General features: G+C 39.4%; 1 protein-coding gene across 3 annotated transcripts in view; it reads right to left on the reverse strand.

Annotated features, from left to right (window-relative positions):
* Positions 1 to 341: 341 nt before the first annotated feature.
* Positions 342 to 24661, reverse strand: part of LOC108523526 (myomegalin-like) — a 122523-nt gene continuing 98203 nt past the window's right edge. For all 3 annotated transcript variants that reach the window (XM_017864164.1, XM_017864166.1, XM_017864165.1), the window contains 3 exons: positions 5688 to 5764; positions 1142 to 1265; positions 342 to 952 (listed from right to left, as the gene is read on the reverse strand). In XM_017864164.1, coding sequence (XP_017719653.1) covers positions 773 to 952; positions 1142 to 1265; positions 5688 to 5764 — 381 coding nt within the window. In that variant the 3' untranslated portion in view covers positions 342 to 772. The remainder of the gene's footprint in view (positions 953 to 1141; positions 1266 to 5687; positions 5765 to 24661) is intronic.

Raw genomic sequence — 24661 nt, forward strand, 5'->3', positions numbered from 1 at the left:
ATCAAAGCACCGACAGGTTCAATGTCTGGTGAAGGTCCACACTCTGGCTCATAATGGTGCATTCCCACTATATCCTCATGTGGTAGAAGGGGCTAACTAGCTCTCTGGGGTCTCTTTTACAAGCGTATTAATCCCATTTATGAGGGTTCCATCTCCAGTGTCTATGATCTGATCACCTCCTAATGGCTCCACCTCATAATACTTCTGGAGGCAGAAGTATTAATCTTAACCTTAACGATAATACTTCTGGAGGCAGAAGTATTAACCTTAAGGGTTAAGATTTCGATACATGAACTGGCGGGGGAGGGAGGTGGGGATGGGACACAAACATTCAGACGGTAGCAGATAACTTGCTCTTTTAATGTAGAATGGATGACCCTCCAATATTTCCCCAGAGCACTCCATGCTCTTCTATCAGGGAACTTATTAAAATCATGTAACATGTTTCTTGGTGACAAGAACTAGGTCTTTTGTTTCTGTAACTGAAGTGCTTAGCCTGGTATCTGGCATGTGACGTGCCCAGTAAATGTTTGCTGAATAAGTGAATCCATGTCTCTTGTTTGCCACTATTTGCCCACTGAATCCATTAAATGAGTTTTCATAATGGATACCACTGAAAATTCAACCCTGAAAAGAACGACTCTGGTTGTGGACCCATAAAGTCTTAGAAATAGTGAAGCTCCTACTGTCAATTCTTGAAAGGGAACAGTGCAGCTGCTATATGCCTTGAGAATGGGCAAGAGACAAGCGACAAAAAGAGCACCGAAGGCACCTACTTGTCCCTCTGGGCCAGGGCCTCAGCGTATTGGTCGGGCTTGACCTGGTCTCCTGGTACATCTTCCCAGTTTTTGGTGACTCCCTTCAGTTTCTCTGAGAGCTCCAGGTTACACTCCTTCTCTGCTTCCACGAGAGCTGCCATCCGCGCAGCTTCATTCTTTGCTAGCCTGGATTCCTGGAAAAAGAACAAAAACTGAGAGGCCGCAAAATTTCTACCTAGGTTGGGAGCCCTAAGACTCAGGAACACTGATGAATTTGAGAGGGAAAGTAGAGATGGAAAAGGTGAATGCCAGAAGGCAGGGCAGTAGGAAAAGGAGTATGAATAAAAGAGAACCCCTAGCTATGGACTTTGGGAACTCCTCACCTCCTGCAGAAGCTGGATCTTATTCTCCAAGAGCTCATAAACATGCTCCGTCTCCTGCTGTCGTTCCTCAAACTGGCGTCGGAGCTCAGCTTCATTCTGACTGTTGAGATTCTCCACATCAGCCCTAAAACCACAGAGCATTAGCCAGTCAGAGCTAGACATACAGTTTAGCAAGTGGAACCATTAAGGTTGTTCCAGTAATTCAGAGTGACACCGATAAGAAGAAAAATTGAGCATTTTTTCCCTCTACAGTTATCTGTGGAACTGAGCTCTTCAACTTCTTCAGGTTGAAAAAGTTCCAAACTTTTAGAAACTCTAACTTTGTGTTGTTTGTCAAGTAGTATATACTTGACTTCCTAGTGGCTTCATTATCTTTATAGCTTCCAGAGGAACTTTCGTTTGGAAGGCAAGTAGTCATCAAATGGCTCACATTCACTGTCATCTGTCCTGGGACTTTTCCACTGAGACTGCCTCCTAGAATGCTTTGCTAGTTCCTTGCCTTTCTTGCTATTTGAAATTCAAGTGTTCTTTCCATTTAGGTTGCTGGGACAGGATATCCATTTGGACAGCCATAGAAATGCTCTCTTCCTTTAAAGCCAGTAATCCATAGTAGGCTGTCCTACATCTGGGCTACTTATCCAGAGTTCTATCCAGCTTTCCCATGGTCCCATGCAGAGACATTTAATCCAGGAAAGCTCAAGATTTGGGCTGAGCTTTGCCTCTCTGGTATCTCTAGGATTGAATGTCCAGGAGCTAGCATGAAGCGGGTAAGGTATCATCAACTTATTTATAGTGAACAACAGCTGCCCTCAGATGTCTGAGGATTAGAAATTTGGGAGCAATATCAGATGCTGAATGATTTTGATTCCTATTGGTTTTATTCCTGCTTTAAGCCATTTGTTGAGAACTATGGGCCATCTTCTTGTTCTCAGGACAAAGAACAATATTGAACTGGTATAGGCTTATGGGGCACTAAGACCAGTGGTACTTTAGTATTTGTCTCAGGGGGTTGTGTCCATGAAGAGCAAATGATGCTTCCCTAAAGATTACAGGATTCCTTGCTGCATAGTGGACACTACTGAGCACCATCCCAGGGGCTATATTTATCTTGAGCTCCTCTGTCATTATATAGCTTTTGGGGGGTATGAGGATCTTGGCCACAAAAGAGACAAAAGTCAAGCGTATAACCCAAGACCCCCAAACAGGCAGACCCCAGGAATCATCAACTTTTGTTTTGAATCTATATTTGACTCCATATTTCTTGCTAGTGCAGTAGATAACTGCCAACTATAATCTATAGAGAATGGAAGTTACACATTTTCTGAGTAACTCCATTAGCCAGGAACGCCTTATTTAAGACGCTACAGCTGTTTGAAGTCAAAAGATCCTAAACTTTATGACAGAAGATGAGGGTTCTGCCACTGATTTGAGAAGAATATACCTTAGTTTTCTCATTTCTTAAAAATAGAATAATGTCACCTGATTCAAATGACATTTTTAAAAGTTCTTTAAATCAAAGCATTACACAAATTTCAAAATTCATTAATTGTCTTTGTAAGTTGTTCTAAAATTTATCAGCCTATTTAATGCCTTTAAATAGTAATACCAGCACATTGTGTGTAATTTAATTTGGTTTTAAATATTCTGAACTTGCTGGATTGTCATCCTAAATATCAAGAAATACTGTAGACACAGAAAGAATGCCAGATCAGATTGATTGTGTACTGATCCCAGGATATAATCTGAAAACATAGTGTTTTTTTTTTGCATTTATATATTATTTTCTTTTATTTTCCAACTTTTATTTCAGCTTCAGGGGCTACTTGTATAGATTTGTTACCTGAGTATGTTACATGATACTGAGGTTTGGGTACAAATGATCCCATCACCCAGGTACTGAGCACGGTACCCAATAGTTAGTTTTTCAACCCTTCCTCCACTCCCCCCCTCCCCACTCTAGTAGTCCCCAGTTTCTACTGTTGCTATCTTTATGTCCATGAGTACTTGTTGTTTAGCTCCTACTCATAAGTGAGAACATGCTACCGCATTTGATTTTCTGTTTCTGCATTAATTTTCTTAGGATAATGGCCTCCAGTGGCATCTGTGTTGCTGCAAAGGACATTATTTCATTCTTTTTTTGTGGCTGTATAGTATTCCATGGCATATATGTAAATGTGATGTAACACTTTTTAAAAATCCAATCTACTGTTAATGTGCACCTAGGTGGATTCCATGTCTTTGCTGTTGTGAATAGTGCTGCAATGAACATGTAAGTGTATGTGTCTTTTTGATAGATTTGTTTTGTTTTGGATGTATGCCCTAATGGGATATATCCAAATTAATGGATATATCCAATTAATATTTGGGTGCAATGGGATTGCTGGGTCAAATGGTAGTTCTGTTTTAGGTTCTTTGATAAATCTCCAGACTGCTTTCCACAGTGACTGAACTAATTTATATTTCCACCAACAGCGTGTAAGCATTCCCATTTCTATGCAGCCTCGCCAGCATCTGTTGTTTTTAGACGTTTTAATAGTAGCCATTCTGACTGGTGTGAGATGGTATCTCATTGTGGTTTTGATTTATATTTCTCTGGTGATTAGTGATGTGGAGCAATTTTTCATATATTTGGTGGACATGTATATGTCTTCTTTTGAAAAATGTTTAATCATGCCTTTTGCTCATTTTTTAAATGGGGTTATTTGTTTTTCATTGTTCAATTGTTAAATTCCTTATGGATTCTGGATATTAGACCCTTGTCAGATGCTAGTTTGCAAACTTTTTTAGATTCTAGAGGTTATCTGTTTACTCTGTTGATAGTTTCTTTTGCTGTGCAAAACTCTTTAAATAAATCCCACTTGTCTCTTTTTGTTTTTGTTGCAATTGCTTTTGAGGACTTAGTCATAAATTCCTGAGGCCAATGTCCAGAATGGTGTTTCTTGGGTTTTCTTTTAGGATTCTTGTAGTTTGAGGTCTTACATTTACATCTTTAATCCATCTTGAGTTAATTTTTATATGTGCTGAAAGGGAGGCTCCCAGTTTCACTCTTTTGCATATGGCTAGCCAGTTATCCCAGCACCACTGAATAGGGAGTCCTTTTCCCACTGCTTATTTTTGTTGACTTTGTCGAAGATCAGATTGCTGTAGGTGTGTGGCTTTATTTTTGGGTTCTCTGTTTCCATTGGTCTATGTGTCTTTCTTTCCTTTTTTTTTTTTCCAGCAACATGCTGTTTTGGCAACTGTAGCCTTGTGGTATAGTTTGAAGTCGGATAGTGTGATGCCTCTGGCTTTGATCTTGGTCATTTGATGAACGACATTGGTAGTTTGATAGGAATAGTGTTGAATCTGTAGATTGCTTTGGGCAGTGTGGCCATTTTAATGATATTGATTCTTCCGATCCATGAGCATGGAATTTTTTCCATTTGTTTGTGTCATCTATGATTTCTTTTAGCAGTGTTTCGTAGTTCTCCTTGTAGAGATCTTTCACCTCCTTGGTTAGATGTATTCCAAGGTACTTTTTTTTTTTAGTGGATATTGTAAATGGGACTGCATTCTTGATTTGGCTCTCAGCTTGAATGCTATTGGTGTGTAGAAGTGCTACTGATTTTTGTACGTTAATTTTTGTATTCTGAAGCTTTATTGAAGTCTGAAAATATTTTAATAATTCTAATACTTGTCATTTAACACTAAGTTTTTTAAAAACTATAAATTATAAAAGTAACCATTTTAGCAATGCAAATGTATATTAAAAAAATATTAAGTCTTCTCCCTATCACGGACTGTGATCTCACTCCTCCTCAATATACTATAAATATCACTCAGCAACTTTTCCCCCTTACTTAATTAAGGAATTCCCACTAGGACAATAATATAGAGCTAACTCATTCTTTAATAATTGCATAATAGTCCACAGTGTAGTAATACCAAAATTTATTCAATCAAAATTTATTCAATCGATTGGTAATTGTTTCTAGTTTTTTGCCATTACAACTAATGATGCAATAAACATCCTTATACATTTATCCTTTCACACTAATGCTTTTATTGATAAGAAACAGATTCCTTCTAGGGATTGTTTGATCAAAGGAAATCCTCCTTTTTTACTATAATAGGTAGCACACATACTAAAAATGTTGTCACAATTTACACTCACTGGTAGTGTGTGAGAGTGCCCATTTTCCCCAAATGTTACCTCAGCCCTTGATGTTATTATAGGCTGACTGATACTTTTTATAAAGCTTATTTGCATTTGCCTCTACTAAAAGTGGAAACTTTCATTGTTTCTGTTTAGTTGATTGCTGACTAAAAGGAAGTTTGCAATCTTAGGTCTGGTGGATTTACCAACTTATGGCAAGGTCTATCTGACCTAGTAATAGACAGAGAGTCCAAGGGAAACACAGCATATGAAAATCTATTGTTTCAGTTCCTGAATCAGACACAGGATTCAAATACCATAGATAGGTTAAGGAATTTGGTTCCAAATCTGTTGCTCTCAGATTAGCAAGCCAGACTCTGGAAAGGACCAGAGCTTAAAATTACAACTCACCATGTTTTATCCAGATGCTGTTTCTTGTCCTGGAGTTCTCGTTTCAAGCTCTCCACTTCAACCTTCAGCTCAATGTTCTGAAAAGCACACAGGCATTAATTGTTATTAACTGCCACAGACCCTCTATCCTGGATCCAGGTTCCTATTTGAGTCTTGCCTTGGTCTACAGCCTCTCACCTCATCTCTGCCCTCTTCGTGACCCTTGACATAGTTAGCTATTTAGTTGGATCAGCAATCTAGTCAAGGAAGAATAAACTGTACAGCTTCAGGGTTTCCCCTGAGCTACTTATCGATTTTCCCAACCTATTCATCATTACCCCTGGATCATGAACACTGCTCAAGCCTATTCGTTCTTTAAACCATTGCAGGACATAGTATGTATTAAAATAAATTTTTCCTAACTAATACAGATGTTCCTGAAAACCAAATTGCTAGAATAATACTTTTAATAGAATTATAGTTATAGAATAATATTTTTAAATGCCTGAGGATTTAATTAGTTAAAGAAATTTGGTTGTAAACATTTTTAAAAACAATGCTTTTATCATAAAATTGGAATTTTACAAATTAGGTTTGCTTAAGGTGAGAGGGGACTCTGACGGTAAAGTTACACAGGGAACGATTAATTTTTATTGAGGTGAGGAAGCAACAAGTAAGATTTGGGGAAACAGAAATAAGGAAATAAAACCATCCCAACTGTGTCTGGTGCAGGTTAAGTGGCTTAGTGTGGGTAAGGAGTATAGAAAATAGTTTGCAACTAGTTTGTGAAAATCCTGCTAAGACAACTGGATAGGCCAGGCACAGTGGCTCACGCCTATAATCCCAGCACTTGGGAGGCCAAGGTGGGCGGATCACTTGAGGTCAGGCTTTTGAGACCAGCCTGACCAACATGGTGAAACCCCGTCTCCACTAAAACTACAAAAATAGTTGGGCGTGGTGATGCACGCCTATAATCCTAGCTACTTGGGAGGCTGAAACAGGAGAATCGCTTGAACCCAGGAGGTGGAGGTTGCAGTCAGCCAAGATCATGCTGCTGCACTCCAGCGTGGGTGACAGAGCCAGACTCTTGTCTCAAAAAAAAAAAAAAAAAAAAAGGCAAAAAAAAAAAACTGGATAATAATCAGTAGAGATCAAAGACTCATCAGGAAGCTTTAACCAAAGTATTGCCATGATCAGGTCCATGTTGAAGAAGGAATTATGAAGAAGATGGGTGGGTCAGGGGCAACTGACCAGAATAGGGAGGGGGACTGTCTAAGGACAAGAGGTACAGGGAGAAAGACTCAAAAGATGTTTTAGAGACAGAAGCCACAGGCCTTGATGACTTTTGAGATTCAGATTAGACTGGAGGGAGGACCAAAGACAATGCTGAAATTTCTAGCTTGTTGGTGGGAATGCATTCTATTGACTAAAATAGGGGCAGGTTTGTGGGGGAACCTAAGGAGGACTCTGCAGAATGTTAGTTGAGGGATTACTTTATTTCAGTTTAAACCTCAGCATACAAAGATGAATTAGTCCCATCCCTGATGAAGTCCATAATACAGTATTAAGCAAGAAGAATGTTATTAATTAAAAAAGTAAAGAAGTCTTTAGATCAGAGGTTGACAGAGAGACTGAAGGTACAGTAGCTAAAGTATGAAAAGTAGTATTGTGGGTACTAAAACAGTAGGGAGGATTTTACTTTGCTACCACCATATAATAACCACCAACACCTAGACTTCTAGAAGTCCAAGGCAACACACAATAGCAGCATATTGCCTACCATACTTGTGAAGACATTTCATAACCCATGTTTCCATGCAGGGTGGTTGAAACACAAATACTAATTGGGAAAAGTAGAAACCTGGTTTAGATATTTGAGAGTTACTTAGAATTAAAGAATTTTAGAGTTGGAAGGCAGTTGGACTCAAGGCATTTTAGATTATATTACTAGTACATTTCTAGTGACATACTGAAAAGAATATTTGTTCCCCTCACAAGTAGGTACCTTTTGACTAAGGTTAGAACATTGGTTCAGATCCAGTGAGATGAAAATATCCTAATTTCTTCAAGGCTTACATTATAGCATGTAAGAAGAAAATGACAGCTCTGTCTTTTCAGGATATCCTTTAAAGTTATTATTTTATGAACACTAGATAGCATTACCAGATTTAGCAAATAAAAATATAAGATACCTAGTTCAATTTAAATTTCAGATAAACAACAAATAATTTGTTTCATTAGAAGTATATCCTTTGCAATATCTGAGACATAACTTAAATGCTAAAACATTGTTTGTTGTTTATCTGAAATTTAAATTGAATTGAGTACCCTGTATTTTATTCTGCAATGCAAATACCAAAAGATTAACAAACGGAAACAAGCATATTTCAATTTTGTATGAGGAACAAGTCCAAGATCTCTATATCAGTTTCATGGCCTGGCACTGTGAGAATAATTCATCTGTACCAATTGATCAGTCGGTAAAATAGAAGATTTGATAAACTGTTGCTATGTCCCCAGCTTTGTGGTCAATACTTAAAGGAATTCAAATGTCTACATAAGAAATGGTCCCTAAGCTTAGAGGCCCTTCATAGAGGTGAAGGAATATGCATTCAATTATGTGGGAAACGCAGAGAGGGAGCAATTTCCTCATCTGTAATATGCAGATAATTGTATCTTCCTCATTCATAAACCTACCTTAGAGGATTGTGAGGCATAAATAAATTAATACATGTAAAGGACTTAGGACAGTGTTTCTAACGCAGGTATAATTAAAATTTGAATTATAATAATATTATCACCATCATCATCAAGAACAACAGCATTATCATTTGGGAACAGCAGTTTGCTTTCCATGAGACCATAATATTTCAAGTGGATTCAGTATTCAGGATATGGTGCGAGAAAGAGGACTCCTAAGTTTATTATTATTTCTGCCACCAATTGATTCACTTCTGTGACCTTGGGTAAAATTCTGCTAAGGCTTCTCCACCTGGAAAATGACAAAGAATGGGCAAAAAGCTATTTAAATCTCATATGAAAGAAAATGGAATCTATAATTATGAAATGTTATTATCAATGATATTCCTATGCCTGGCTAATTTATATAAATCAGAAAAGTCTGGATATGCTAAACCACCTCAGATAAGCCAAAACTGCTTGAGCAGATTTTTAAAAAATCTCATATCTAAAAATACATGAGGTCTCCAATGACTGGAGCTATATCGATGCCCTCTGCCTAGTTCTCAGTCTCATGATGTGACATAGGGAATCTCTGTCAGGTATAAACTGATCAACAGAAAGTTCCCTGAAAAGTCCCGTACTATTAATACTATTTCTGCATGAGGAATCTTTGAATATTCAAATAAAAACAAACAAACAACAGGGAATGTGAGAGGCACTATGAAACCAACCTAAGGCCAGAAAGAATTAAGTTCAAATCCTGGCTCTATCACTTTCCTGCTAGGTGACCTTGGGCAGGTTAACTAATCACTATGAGCCTCAGTTTTCTTGTAAGTATAGTGTGGTTGCTTTCTTTTTTAATGAAGATAAGTATTCACGAGGGATTCTGTGAGGATTAAATGAAACAATGTGCATGATAAGCATAGAACAATGCCTTGCACACAGCTGTTCAACAACCTGGATTCACTGTCCCTTCATGTCCAGGCTGACTAGTGCCAGTCAGAGACCTCAGCCTTACCAGGAAAAATACTTAGATCTAAAGGAAGAAAAATGGAGGACATAAATTAATGATTCTATCTGTTCTAAATCCTACTGAAGAAAATTAAGTCAATGCTTCGACCAATTTAGCCAAAGATTCACAGATCTGAAGACCGTAGCATTTCTGTGTTCTAGTTCTCTTAAAGACAAGGAAATTGAAATCCAGAAGGATTACCTCCAAGGTAAAAGCCGTAACTGAAACCAACCCTCCACTATTGCTTTAGCCTTTTACCAGAGAGACCAGCTCGGGAAACACTGCCCAGTTTTGTCTGATTTTGTAGAATGTGGTAAATTGTAGAATTAGAGAATGTGCTGCCTGAAGTACATGGAGGCAGTAAGTATAATGGTCAAGAGCATAGGTGAAGGCGAGAAGAGGTCTTGACAAGTCACCTGCCCTCTCTAAGTGCCTCATTCACCTCATCTATCAAGGAGATAACAATGATATTAATCTACAAAGGATGTTAGGGAGACTAAATGAAATAATGCACAAAAATCACATTGCACAGTGCCTGGCATGCAGTCAGCATTCAGAAAATGATAACTATTATTAACTATAAAAGCAATAACAATTTACCCACTCTGACTAGGATGGCTGAAATCCAGAAGGGGTTTCAAGGTAAAAGCAATAATTTACCTCCAAGGTAAAGGCAGTAAGTAGAAAAGGAAAATGAAAAAGTCTATTCAAATAGATAATGAAGTTTATGAGTCTCACACAGAACTGCTAAAATGGCTTTATCTCCACAAGATTAAATCCTGAATATTATAATCAATTATTTCAGTGGATCAAAGTGATTTAATTTCACAAGTACTACAAAATCTTACCCCATGAAAATGCAAGGACAAACCAGTTTACAGTATCTTATATCAAAGTCTAACCTTCTTGCACCTTCTTTCTATAGAAAAATCATCATATAGCTATCATATTTATTCATTCTCCATTAGTAAATATTCATGTGTAAATTGCTAAATTCTAAGTATAGGATAAGTAGATTCCAAATTAACTGCATTTGCTTATTTTATCACCAAGTCTTCTTGGCTCTTTGTCAAGATATCTAAGGAAATTTATGTACTCAAGAAAGGGTAGATGGGAAGAAAGCACTTCTCTTTCTTCATGCCTCCAAAGGAGTATTCGCCCATCTAACTCAAGAAAAAGTTTCAATGATGAAGCTGAAATTAAACTTTTACTATAATGTTAGTACCTAGAACTAGAGCACAGGGCTAACAAGTTTATGGATTAACTGTGTTTAGTTAGACTTTCTCTGTGTCCACAGCTTGTTTTGTTTCTGGAAACATCACTTGACCAGAGTCTTAACACCAATCCATGTTAAATACAGGATTCTACTGAAATGATTTCCACACTGGTGTTTACTGCAAAGTTCAAAATAGGATTAGGTTAAAAGCAACCACCAGTAACCAATTAGCTAACTCCTTTCCAAGGCTTCAAGTTTAACTCCATCACTTGTTCCATTGCTCATATAATCCACAATATGGCTATCTTTTTAAAAAGTATTATTTTCAAAATCTTGCCCCAATAGAAGCCATGGCAGAGTGAATCCTTAAAACTACTTTTACAAAACAAAGAGAAATGGCTTTTCCTAATCAATTTTTAAAAATTTTAATCCAAAATTAATTATTTCATCATCAAATGCTGATTATTGTCTATTATTCTAACTTGGTCAATAGTTTGCACACTGCCTCCTGTGTAATACTAATATTCTACAAGACATTTCTTCAAGTAGTGGAATGAGAAGTTTCAATCGAATACAATGTAGTCATCACCAGGGAGTGTTAACAAATCCATTCGGACTCTTAAAGGGTTGATTCTCCATACTTAGCAACTCTCTTAGTGTTGAAAGGGATTCAGAGGTCTGAATAATGGAGATGTCTGATGTGTATTTCTTATACTTGGTATGTCTGCAATCCAGTTGAGAGGATGAGAGCAAAACACGAAGGTATGAATTTAAAATGCTAACGGTGATGTTTGGTGAGGGAGTTCAGATATGGTTCAAGTTCCCAAGTAAGATTTAATGGGTAAGTAAGATATAGAGGGGTAGAGACATGATAGATAAGGAAATATGGTATTAAGAGTGAAACTGCTATACAACCCAAATGTACAAGTACCATTTGGTAGCTCACTTCCTTCAAGCATAAATATTTAATACAGCAAAGTTCTAGAACAATTTTTAAAACTTCATCCATTAACAGATGATTGGATAAACAAAATGTGGTGTATCTGTACAATGAAGTATTATTTAGCCATATAAAGGAATGGTACATGTCACTACATGGATGAACCTTGAAAATATTATGGTAAATGAAAGAAAGGCAGTCACAAGTCACAAAGAACCACATATTGTATCATTTCATTTATATGAAATGTCCAGAATAAGTAAATCCACAAAGCATAGATTAGTGGTTGATTGCAGCTGGGGGAGTAGGGAAATTCGGTGCTGATGGCTGATGGGTCAGGGTTTCCTTTTAGAGTGATAACTGTCCTAAAATTCATTGCAATAATTGCTGCACAACTCAATATACTAAAACACCAGTGTGTATGGAATTCTACACTTCAAATGGGTGACTTGTAATGGTATGTGAATTGTATTTCGATGAAGTGACTATGAAAATGTTTCAAAAGGCCCTAGGAAGTTTTAACAGTTTGCAATGAAATGATCATACTTAAATTAAATATACACTTAGAAAGTGTTTGGCAAATGTATTGCCTTCAAGTTCCTCTAACAGAGATTACTTATCACTGGATATTTCAAAATCTCTCTCCAATCTTGCCCCTCGTCTTCAGCCCTCTCCCCCACCCTCCCGGGTTACCACTCTATATTAGGTATTTCTTCCTTCTCCCTAGGACTGGAGTACATGAATAGTCTCATATCTGGTTTCCCCAACCTAAGTCCCTCTACTGCTTAATTTTTTCCTAAAGCATAGCTCTGGTTATTTCATTCCCTCTGTTCAAAAGCATTTAATATATGATGCAGGTCCAGCTAAAGAAGAAAAAGGAAAGAAAGAAAAAACCTTTTAATGATTTTTAACTGTACAGCAATTAAATTTTACACAACTGGCCTGATAATAGAGTCTATTCAAAATTTGACCTCAATCTACCTATCCAGCTTTATCTCCATCATTATCTGCTAGCCTAACTGGATTTCCCAAACATGCCCTATGCTTCTCGGTGCCACATCATTGTGTGCCCTTCAGCTTCATGTTTAAATGCCATGTCCCCTGTGAAGCCTTACTTTATCTCTCCAAATTAAAAGTAATTTCTCGGCCGGGCGCGGTGGCTCAAGCCTGTAATCCCAGCACTTTGGGAGGCCGAGACGGGTGGATCACGAGGTCAGGAGATCGAGACCATCCTGGTCTACACGGTGAAACCCCGTCTCTACTAAAAAAATACAAAAAACTAGCCGGGCGAGACGGCGGGCGCCTGTAGTCCCAGCTACTCGGGAGGCTGAGGCAGGAGAATGGCGTAAACCCGGGAGGGGAGCTTGCAGTGAGCCGAGATCCGGCCACTGCACTCCAGCCTGGGCGACAGAGCGAGACTCCGTCTCAAAAAAAAAAAAAAAAAAAGTAATTTCTCATGATGATGACATTATGAGCTTTCAAATTTCTTTTCATACTGCAACACTGTCATCCTGTGTAAATGCTTCATATTTCTACAGCTCTTATTTACCCTTTTAAATTGCAAACTCCCTAAGGACAGAGGTAATGATGGTGTGGCAGAACTAGCCAGGTGCACTGGTTATTAAGATACTGCCTCTCAGCGTTGTCATGCTGGGGCAGGAATTTCAGGATAAGTAAACCTAGGTTCACATACCTTTCTGCCACTTCCTAGTGGGGGACATTTTTGTGTAAATTACTTAACCTTTTACAACCTAATTTCCTCATTTATAAAATAGGGGTTGCAAAAATTACCTCAAAGTTTGTAGTGAAGAATAAATGAATTTTTATAAAGTACCCAGCACAATGTCTGATACAAATAACCGGCAGCCCGGGCGCGGTGGCTCACGCCTGTAATCCCAGCACTTTGGGAGGCCGAGGCAGGCGCATCACAAGTTCAGGAGATCGAGACCATCCTGCCTAACACGGTGAAACCCCGACCATCCTGCCTAACACAGTGAAACCCCCTCTCTACTAAAAATACAAAAAAATTAGCCGGGTGTGGTGGTGGCCGGCGCCTGTAGTCCCAGCTACTCGGGAGGCTGAGGCAGGAGAATGGCTTGAACCCGGGAGGCGGAGCTTACAGTGAGCTGAGATGGCGCCACTGGACTCCAGCCTGGGCTACAGAGTGAGACTCCGTCTCAAAACAACAACAACAACGAAAACAACCGGCAGCTGTGACTAATCTGAGGTCCTCGCAGTGTCTCGCACCTCTATGTGCAGTAAAAGCATTGAAAGAGTGAACCAACAAGAGAACAAATAAGGAAGAGATGACAAGAGTCAGAAGTGGAGTAACAATGATACGTTTGTTGAATGAGTGAAAAGGGGATAGATAATGCGGTGAGATTATGTGGAAAACTTTTTATCTGAAGTCTTTAAAAGGCATTCTCAGTTTTGACTGGGTGAAGTGGCTCACGTCTGTAATTCCAGCACTTTGGGAGGCTGAGGCGGGCGGATCACTTGAGGTCAGGAGTTCGAGACCAGCCTGGCCAAACTGGCGAAATGCTGTCTCTACTAAAAAGACAAAAATTGGCGACACGTGGTGGTGGGTGCCTGTAATCCCAGCTACTCAGGAGGCTAAGGCAGGATAATCGCTTGAACCCGGGAGGCAGAGGTTGCAGTGGGCCAAGATTGTGCCGCTGTGTGACAAAGCGAGACTCTGTCTCAAATAAATAAATAATAAATAAATAAATAAATATTTTTTCAGGTTTTTGTTTTGTTTTTGTTTTGTTTTCGTTTTTGTTTTTTTGATGGAGTCTTGCTCTGTTGCCCAGGCTGGAGTGCAGTGGTACGATCTCGGCTCTCTGCAAGCTCCGCCTCCAGGGTTCACGCCATTCTCCTGTCTCAGCCTCCCGAGTAGCTGGGACTACAGGCGCCCACCACCACGACCGGCTAATTTTTTGTATTTTTAGTAGAGACGGGGTTTCACCCTGTGAGGCAGGATGGTCTCGATCTCCTGACCTCGTGATGCGCCTGCCTTGGCGTCCCAAAGTGCTGGGATTACAGGTAAGCCACAGCGCCCTGCTGACTTTTTCAGTTTTAAGCTAAGAGTGTTCTCTAATAGGTATATTATTGACCCATTGACAATGAAAGATCGCATACACTTTAGGATTCCAAACTCCTCTTCTACTGCTCATGCTCTCAGGTAAGAAGGGCTAAACATCCTACTCCTGTGCACTACATTGGAGCTCAGAAATACTGACTTAAAATCTCCAGATCTTAAGCTGAACGTTTTAGAGGGAAAATTGAGTATGGACCCAGTATTAGATGGTATTATGGAATTATTTTTAAGTTTTTTGGGTACAATAATAGTATTGTGGTTATGTTTAAAAACAAAGCCTTCGCTGTGAGGGTTACATTCTGATATCTTTCCAAATAAAATTATATGATGTCAGAGAGTCGCTGTAAGGGGTGGAGGAGGACAAGATGGCGAAAGAACAGTGCAGGGAGATCACTGAAAACAACAGCAAAATGTTGGGAACCATTGAAGGTGAGTGATGGGAACATGGCTCCCTGGTAAATGGGACATGTACATCGGGAGGTACTATTCTCATAGTCTTTGTTTATATTTGAAAATTTTCAAACTTACATAATGAGAAGTCAAAAGGGGCATTTTCATCCCAAAAAAGTAAATGTCCATATTCTTTTTTATTTTTTCATTTTCATTTCTGGAATTACCTAAACTCAGGTCATAGATAGCAATGAAAATTTGGCTCCCTATGGCACCTTCTTTCAGCCACCAGACTTACATAGACTCAGTGGTGCAGAGTCTGTTTCCCAATACTGAGGGATAAAGAAAATTAAACCTGCCTCTAGGCACGTCTCAAACTTGGGAGACTCAGAATACAAGAGTATGGGTCACAGGAAGGAAAGAAGAGATGCAGAAATAAATTAAAAACAAGATTTGTTTAAAGAGGAACTGCAACTTCTTTAATTGGGCAGATTGAACCAATAAAAGCACAGTTCTCTCCTTTCACCTCTTATCATCCTTTCGTCTCTTCAACTTTCACATTGTTTCACTCACTCTCTTCCTCTCCCTTTCACCTGCTCACCTTACCCAGCTTGAACTGTGCCCTCTGATCTGACACAGGATGACGATGACATCAGTCATTATCCGGCAGCCATTTTTTCTGATAACTAAAGTTCTAAGTGATGATAGTTCATGGTGAGATAATTTCCAAGACCTCGCTAGCCATTGGTGGCACTACTCTCCATTAAAGACAAGTGCATTTATTGATTGAGAAATCAATCATACAAGTGTCCCTGGAGGCCACCAAGGCTTTGCCTGAACTGTTCTCAGCCTATGATGGTTTCTCTTTCTAAACCTGTTCTTCTAGGTTCAGCTCAAACATTCTCTCCTATACAAACCTTTTCCCAACCTCCCAGTCAGAACTAATTTGTTTTCACTTCGACTGTACTTAGTTTATAATTTATATGACTATAATTTAATAACTGAGACTCTTCTGATAGTACAAAGAGGTGCTAAGTACAAAGAACTACCTCTGGGCAACAGGCAAAAGTCAAGATTGTCCTTAGTAAACCAGGAATCATACGAGGTCATCTGATGTTTACCTCTACTATAGCAGTCATCCGTCTCTGCCTTGCACTGCTTATTTAAAATGTCTGCTTCCCCTTCTAGGTTTTAGAAAAGTTCTTTGCTCACAATAACTCTTAGTACAAGTTTCTGGAATAAACACTTTGTTATCACTCTTGAACTGATGACTTACATTTTTGTTTTGGCATGTAACTTCACATTTGTGCATTCATGTGTATGCATTTCAACTCATCTACAAGCTTATATCCTTCAAAGTTTGCTGCTGGGCTAAGAGCAGACATTCAAAAAATAATAATAGGCCAGGCACGGTGGCTCACACCTATAATCCCAGCACTTTGGGAAGCCGAGGCGGGTGGATCACTTGAGGTCAGGAGTTCGAGACCAGCCTGGCCAACATGGTGAAACCTCATCTCTATTAAAAATACATAAATTAGCCGGGCCTGGTGGCAGGCGCCTGTAATCCCAGCTACTCAGAAGGCTGAGACAGGAGAATTGTTTGAACCCAGGAGGCGGAGGTTGCAGTGAGCCGAGATCGCGCCACTGCACTCCAGCCTGGGCAAGAGTTAGACGCTGTTTCAAATAAATAAATAAATAAATAAAATAAAAAAAAATAAATAGTTTTTAAAAAAATCTTGATGGCATACCAGCATACATTCATTGATAAAGTCGACAAAAAAGTATTGGAGATTACAGATTGCCAAAACCTAAATGCTTTTCTTGGCATCATTGTGCTTGACCTCAAGGAGCTCTCAGTGTAATCAGAGTTGCGTTAAGGTCAGTGAGTGAAGGAAATGGGTACTGCACCTTTGCAAGATAGTAGGAAGCAAGCCAGAGAGGAGCTGGCATTCCACAAAAGAGTCTTTATTTGGGACAAAAATCAACATGACCAAATCCCATTCTAATCAATTATGTAAACTAAAGGAATTTTAAAAAAATAATTTAGCAGGAGGAAGAGTTTCAAAATCTTATAGGGAGACCCTGATGTAACTCCTGATTATTCACCCAAAGTGAAAAGCAACGATTAGTGAATGGGTTTTATTTTCAAACCTTTCATTTTTAGAATCTTAATCTCTTCTATGAAAAGTGTAGTATTTACATATTTTTTGTATGCAGAGTGCATTTCTTCTCTAGGCTTCTCTGACATCAATGGGGCAAGGTCATAACTCTATAAAACAGGGAGAAGCACTGAGCATTTTCAGAAGGGACTCTATCAGTCTTGACCAAAAGACAAAGGACTGGTCATTGCAGGATCCCTAGAAATACATTTTAGTGGCTTCCAAGTGAATTCTTTAATAAATGGAGTTTCTCTCCATTCATAAATTTTAGAGCAAAAATGAAGCCTTAGTGGGTCTAGATATCTGACTAACGTTAACTCCCTGTGTGACCTTAAACTAGTCGTCCCCCAAAGCTTTATGTTTTTATACAATTAACTTGAATTACAGCCTCTCCTTCTTGCCCGTAAGAACGATAACACCACCTGCATTACTCATCTTTTACGCTTCTGTGAGATACCTAGCCACCAAGCAGAAGGTGTTCAAATGCAAAGCATTTTTTTAGACTTTAATGTGAAGTGGAAGAAAGCCTTGATTCAGATGCACAATCTCTACTTTTCTAGAGAGTCCACATTTGCTGTCTTTTACTAGTGCAGTTAAGTCCCAAATTAGAAACATAAGTCACCCCAACATGTGACAAGTGTCCTTCGTTGCCAAAGAAAGGACAGCGGGGCTGTGTCCTCAGCCTTAGCAACCAGAAGAATCTGCAAGACCAGGACACTCTCCTGCCAGAGCCTGCTTTAGTGTCCAGTCTTGTTCTCCAAAGAGATGGAAAAAACCAAGTGGAAAAGTTTCAGTTTATTCAATATAAGGCTCCATATTCAAATGGCAAAACTGCTCTGTTCAGGTCATGTTTTAAGCCCAACCTATGTCAGTCCTTAGTAAAAGCTTCAAAGAAATACCAATCCTTTCCCAGCCTGGTTTACCTTGATTAGACAAACACAGACATCCATGTCTGAGTAAGCACTGAGGCCATGGATGAGTGCTAAGGAGATTAGGTGCTTGGATAGACACAGCTTGTGAGTGTGTGTGTGTGGACAAAGAGACAGAGGCAAAGACAGAGACAGTGCTCATTGCGCAGAGGACAGAGAAGCTGAGATAGTATCATTTGTTTATTCATTTGTTTTTTCATAAAATACTTAGTAAGCACCTACTTTGTATGTGCAGACACTTTAATAGGTACTAGAAAGAGCAAGATAGACAGAATCAGTCTTCAGAGAATTTACAGCCTATGGGGGTAACTAAACCAATGATTATCATAGCATGTAACAAACAAAAGAGAACCCAGAATCAGACAGCTGTATGGAAATGCACACAGGTGGCAGACATAAATAGCAGAAGATACACAAATCAATGCGGGTCCATCATGTAACTCCTAGCTTTAGTCTCTAAACCTAGGCTCCTACTCTACTCAACTCCTACTCTAACTCAAGATATACCACACCTTGGTTTGCTCTTTCTCTAAGCATCCCAGTTCTAGTTTTCTAGGGAGCAGGGATATAAATATACATCTATGTGAAACTACAGCACCCCCAAGGGAAAATAAAGAATCCAGTGCTATTCTAGTAATTTTAGGGCAGTGGTACAGTACAATGCAAAGTAGAGGCTTTAGAACTAAATTAGTCTGGGTTCAAATATGAGCCCTCTCACATTCTATTAGGTTGAACCATATAAAAGTGGAGATATTCAATCATTTTGTACAGTTTCATTTAGTTCAGCTCTGTATTCTAGAGGTAAATCACTTTGACCTAAGTTTCATTTCCTTCTGTTGTTAGTTTTTTTTAATGGTGCTAAAACCCCTACCTTTCAGGGTAGTAAATGAAAAGATGTAAAAAAAAAAAAAAAAAAAAAAAAAAAAAAAAAAACAACAACCTGACATATAGTGGGTGTTCAATAAATGTTAGTTTTCCCAAAGGTAGTCAGATGCATGAATCATAATAAGAGGTATTTCTGGTCAACACTAAGCTTAAGAACCTGAGAAAAGATATATTAAAATGAGACATCTTTGGGTTTTGATAGTGGGGGAGGCTGTATATACACGGGTATGTATGTAGGGGCAGGCAGTAAATGGGAAATCTCTGGCTCTTCTGCTTAACTTTGCTGTGAACTTAAAACTGCTCTAAAAAAATCTGACCCGGCCTGGTGGCTCACACTTGTAATCCTAGCCCTTTGCGGGTGCTGAGGCAGAAGGATCCCTGGAGCCCAGGAGTTTGAGACCAGCCTGGACAACACAGAAAGACCATATCTCATTAAAACAAATTTTAAATTAAAAAATAAAATAGAAAACAAAATCCATTTTTTAAACAAAAAGAAAAATATGGGAAATGAGGTGTTCTGCTTGTTTTATTTAGACTCTGAGCACAGAGTTCCTAAGATACACTGTGCTGTGGTATTCACACTGATCTCCAATTAAACCCTTCTCAGTGTGTCATGAGCTATTCATTCCCCATAGTCACTCTGTTAGAATCTTGGTCGTGTCCCAGAGGCCTCTGTTGATGTGGCCCAACTGAGCTGGCAAGTGAGAAAACATACACATAAATACCAATGATCTCAGTGATTCTCTCCCCTCCCCAGGACATTCCTTAGCAGAACCAATCTCTCTCACTTGACTGGAGCCTCTCTGTTCACAGATAGGCCCGGCTGGGCTAAATTTAGCAAAGGGCAGGCCCCCTGCAAAAGCCAGGGGTAAGGCTGGAGCCCCTGCAATGCCCCAGGACACCTTGTGTGGAGACAGGAGCCCAGCCCTGCCAAAGTTGCTAAAGGGGATGTTCAGAATGTTTGTTTTTCTCAGCTATTTAGGAACTGGAGCTCAAGGGAACCATCCTTTACTTCCTTAACTTCTCACATAAATGTTATCTTTGGGCAGCAGCTATAGAACTGGAAACGAAGTAAAACCTTCCTTTGGAATATAAAACTGTATTAATTTTCTACAGATAAATTGTTGCATAGGAAACCTGCTAAATATTTTTAAATTATCGGTGACATCTAACATAATCTGACATTTATCCCCAAATTCAGCTTTCAATTCTGGATTGAAATATACTTTGATCTGGTCTCTAAAAAGGACAAAGCCAGTCACTGGTGTTTTGCAAAGTCTAGGACCATTTTTCCTACACAGAATCTCACACAACAGACAAGATATTAGAAACTAAGTTCTAATACCTAGCAGTCACTCCTTCCGTGGAAGCCTGGCTGTGTCCTGAAGCTAGGTCCTATGACCAGGCAACCCTTCTGAAGCTCTACTTCCACTAGGGACAGCACTTACCCTGTAGACTCTACAGATGTGCCATCCAGGACGGCAGGCATGAGCCACATGTGGCCATTGAACCCTTGAGATGTGACTAGTCCAAATCAAAATGTGCTGTAAGGATTTCAGACTTAGCACACACTGGATTTCAAAGACTAAGTACAACAAAAGAATGTGACATCTTATTAATAATTTTAAAATGTTGATTTCATGTTGAAATGGTAATGTTTTAAATATATTATTAACATTAATTTCACATATTTCTTTTTACTTTTTTTAATGTGGCCATCAGAAAAATTTAAATTATATGTGTGGCTTATATTTACATTGGACAGCACTGCTCTATAAGATGTTAGAAAAAAAGACGTATTTGCTTTAAGTACTTTGCATTAAGACATAGTGTGACCTACATCACAGTTAATCCTGTGGTCTCATAGCATCTTTTTTTTTTTTTTTTTTTTGAAACGGAGTCTCACTCTGTCTCCCAGGCTGGAGTGCAGTGGCCGGATCTCAGCTCACTGCAAGCTCCGCCTCCCGGGTTCACGCCATTCTCCTGCTTCAGCCTCCCGAGTAGCTGGGACTACAGGCGCCCACCACCTCTCCTGGCTAGTTTTTTTTTTTTTTTTTTTTTTTTTGTATTTTTAGTAGAGACGGGGTTTCACCGTGTTAGCTAGTATGGTCTCGATCTCCTGACCTCGTGATCCGCCCGTCTCGGCCTCCCAAAGTGCTGGGATTACAGGCTTGAGCCACCGCGCCCAGCCTCATAGCATCTTAGAGAGTTTTGTGGGGTGCTGGCATCCATCAACCATCAAAATACCAAAATGACTCTAGGCAATTATAAGTGAAGCAAAACCATTGGGTAGGGATGATAACAGGCACTGCACTTAACAGGAGTCAGCGTATCACAATGCTGCTCAGACTATGTTCAGACACTAAACTCTAAGTGTCATGAGGGCAGGGACTCCCTCTGTCTTCTTATCATTGTAGCATCGCTAGCACAATGCTGACACATAGAAGATAATGATATATTTATCAAACAAATGGATGTTGTTCAAAATAAAAATATAGCCCTCTTGAAAAACAATTCTCCCTGTCAAACATTTCCTCTTCTTACTTTCTTTTCTCAATTTTTTTGCTTCCTACTTCCACCAACCCCTCTTGCAGAGACTGCTCCATTCCAGTAAAAGGCAAAGGTTCAACTGGAGTCCTCCAAAGTCAGCTGGGCCTAAGGTTTGGGTGGGCAATTGCTGGAAGAGCACAGAGAGGGAAAGATATCAGGTAGTGGTGATAAGAAAAGGCCCACCTGGGCCGAGTGCGGTGGCTCACGCTCACGTAATCCCAGCACTTTGGGAGGCCGAGGTGGGCAGATCAAGAGATCAGGAGTTCGAGACCAGCCTGGTCAACATAGTGAAACCCCATCTCTAGTAAAGATACAAAAAATTAGCCGGGCATGGTGGCTCATGCCTGTAATCCCAGCTACTTGGGAGCCTGAGGTCAGAGAATCTCTTGAACCTGGGAGGCAGAGGTTGCAGTGAGCCAAGATCGCGTCACTGCACTCCAGCCTGGGCAACAGGGAGAGACTCCATCTCAAAAAAGGAAACAAACAAACAAAAAAAAAACCCAAAAACAAACAAACAAACAAACAAAAACATAAGAAAACACTGGCAGTCTCTCACCACCATATCAGTCCATCTAAGGCATCTCGGGTTACATTCTCTGTCTTTCCACTTATGACCATAGATCAACTATCCATGCTCCTATCTAAAGCCAAATCTTCCACTTATGTATTAATTAAGTCCTATTCCCCCTACCTCTCAAAGGCACCACCTAGAAGGTCTCCCCTTCTTCTCTTTATCAATATTTCACTTTCTAATGGAAAATTCTATTGGCATACAAACATGCTATTATTCATATATCTTTCTAGAAATCCACTATGGACCTCATACCCTTATCAGGTACGCCCCATTCTTTTCCTCTCCTTTGAAACAAAACTCAAAGTAATTATTCATTCTCATTGACTCCAATTCTTCTCCTCACATTGTTTCTTAAACCCACTGCAAGCAGGCTTTTGTCTCCACCACTCCACCAGAATGACATTAATCAAGATCACTAATGACATCCATGTTGCTAAATCCAAAGGTCAATTCTTTTTTTTTTTTTTTTTTTTTTTTTTGAGACAGAGTCTCGCTCTGTCGCCCAGGCTGGAGTGCAGTGCTGAAATCTCGGCTACTGCAGCCTCTGCCTCCCGGGTTCAAGTGATTCTCCTGCCTCAGGCTCCTGAGTAGCTGGGATTACAGGCATGCACCACCACGCCCGGCTAATTTTCGTATTTTCAGTAAAGACCGGGTTTCCTCATGTTGGTCAGGCTTGTCTCGAACTCCTGACCTCAAGTGATCCGCCTGCCTCGGCCTCCCAAAGTGCTGGAATTATGGGCATGAGCTACCACGCCTGGCCGGCCAAAGGTCAATTCTTAATCATCATATTACTCAAGCTCTCAGCAGGATTTCGAAAGGTGGATCCTGTCCTCTTCCACTATACACATTCTTCATTTGGCTTCTGGGACTCCAGACTTTTTCTCCTACTTCACTGGTTTGTATGTTCTCTATCTCCTTTTCTGATTCTTCCTCTTTTCTCCAAATTATTAATGTTTGAGATATACAGGGCTTAGTCTCTGGTCCTTTTCTCTTCCACCTGGGAAGGTCTAACTCCAACTCCTTTGGTGATCTCCTATCGCTTCAAGGCTTTAAATATTTAAATTTAGTATTTAACCATCTATTTGCTGATAACTCCCAAATTTATGTCTCTAGCCCAGCCCTATTTCCTGAACTTTAGACTTAACGTATTCAATTGCTTACTTAATATTGTCACATAAAATGTCTAGCAAATAGCTTACACACCAAATTTCCAAAATTCTCCTATTCTCCACCTTCAAATCTCCTCCATCTATAGCCTTCCCTATCTCAGTTATGGCAACTCCATTCCAGTTGCTTACGCCAAAAACCCTGGAGTTTTCCTTGATTCCTTTCTTTCTCTCCCATTCCACATCCAATCCATTGACAAATCCTTTTAGATTTGCTATCTTCACCATTTGTTCCCACATGCATCACTATTACCTAAGTCTGATCACCATCAGCCCCTACATACGATTACTGCAGTGTCTTCCTAAGAGTACTCCTAGTGTCTACTTTTGTTCTCCTATGGCCTGTTTGCAACACTGTAACCAGATTTATCATTTCAACAGTCAGACAGGACTAGCATTTGTTAGACCCCTCCTCTGCTCAAAACCCTTCAATAGGTTCCCATGTCCCTCTGAGTAAAAGCCGAAGTCGTTAAAATCATCTACAGGGACTTACTACACAAGCCCCATACCCTCTGGGGCCTCATCTTCCAGCATGCTTAATCTTGATCGTGCTTTGTCAACCACAATGACTTTCCTGATGTTTCTCTGCCTGGAATATTCCTCCCCCAGTTCTCTGTTTGGCTAACTTCATCATCTCCTTCAAGTTGCTATTTAAAAATTATTTTCTATGGCATAACCACTTTGGAAAATAGTATCTATTTAGAAAATAGGCAGAAATACCGATTGGACATCCCTAATCTAAAAACTCAAAATCCAGCATGTTCCAAAATCCAAAACTTTTTGAGGACCAACATGACGCCTCAAGTGGAAAATTCCATACCTGACCTCGTGAAGGGTTGCAGCAAAAACGCAGGCACACAACACAGTTTATTCAGCATCCCCAAGAGAAAAATAAAATTACCTTCAGGCTATGTGTATAAGGTGTATATGAAACATAAATAAATTTCATGTTTAGACTTGGGTCCCATCCCCAAGATATCTCACTACATATATGTGAATATTCCAAAATCTGAACAAATCTGAAACGCTTCTTGTTGAAGCATTTCAGATAAGAGATATTTAATCTATATATACTTATTATATAACCTAACCGATCCATTACTGGGCATTTACCCAAAAGAAATAAAACAAAGACTTGTATATGAATATTCATAGTAGCTTGATCCATAATAGCCTGTCACTGAACACAACTCATACATTCATCAATAAATGAATGAATAAACAAATTGTATTATATTCATACAATGGAATACTACTCAGCAATAAAAATGAATGTACTACTGATACAAATAACATGGATGAAACTCTAATGATTAGTGATATTGAGCATGAGAATTTTTTCAAATATTTGTTGGCTCCATGTATGTCTTCTGTTCATGTCCTTTGCCCATTTTT

This window comes from Rhinopithecus bieti, unplaced genomic scaffold (genome assembly GCF_001698545.2).
Source record: "Rhinopithecus bieti isolate Rb0 unplaced genomic scaffold, ASM169854v2 scaffold_74731, whole genome shotgun sequence".
In the NCBI taxonomy this organism is placed as follows: Eukaryota; Metazoa; Chordata; class Mammalia; order Primates; family Cercopithecidae; genus Rhinopithecus; species Rhinopithecus bieti.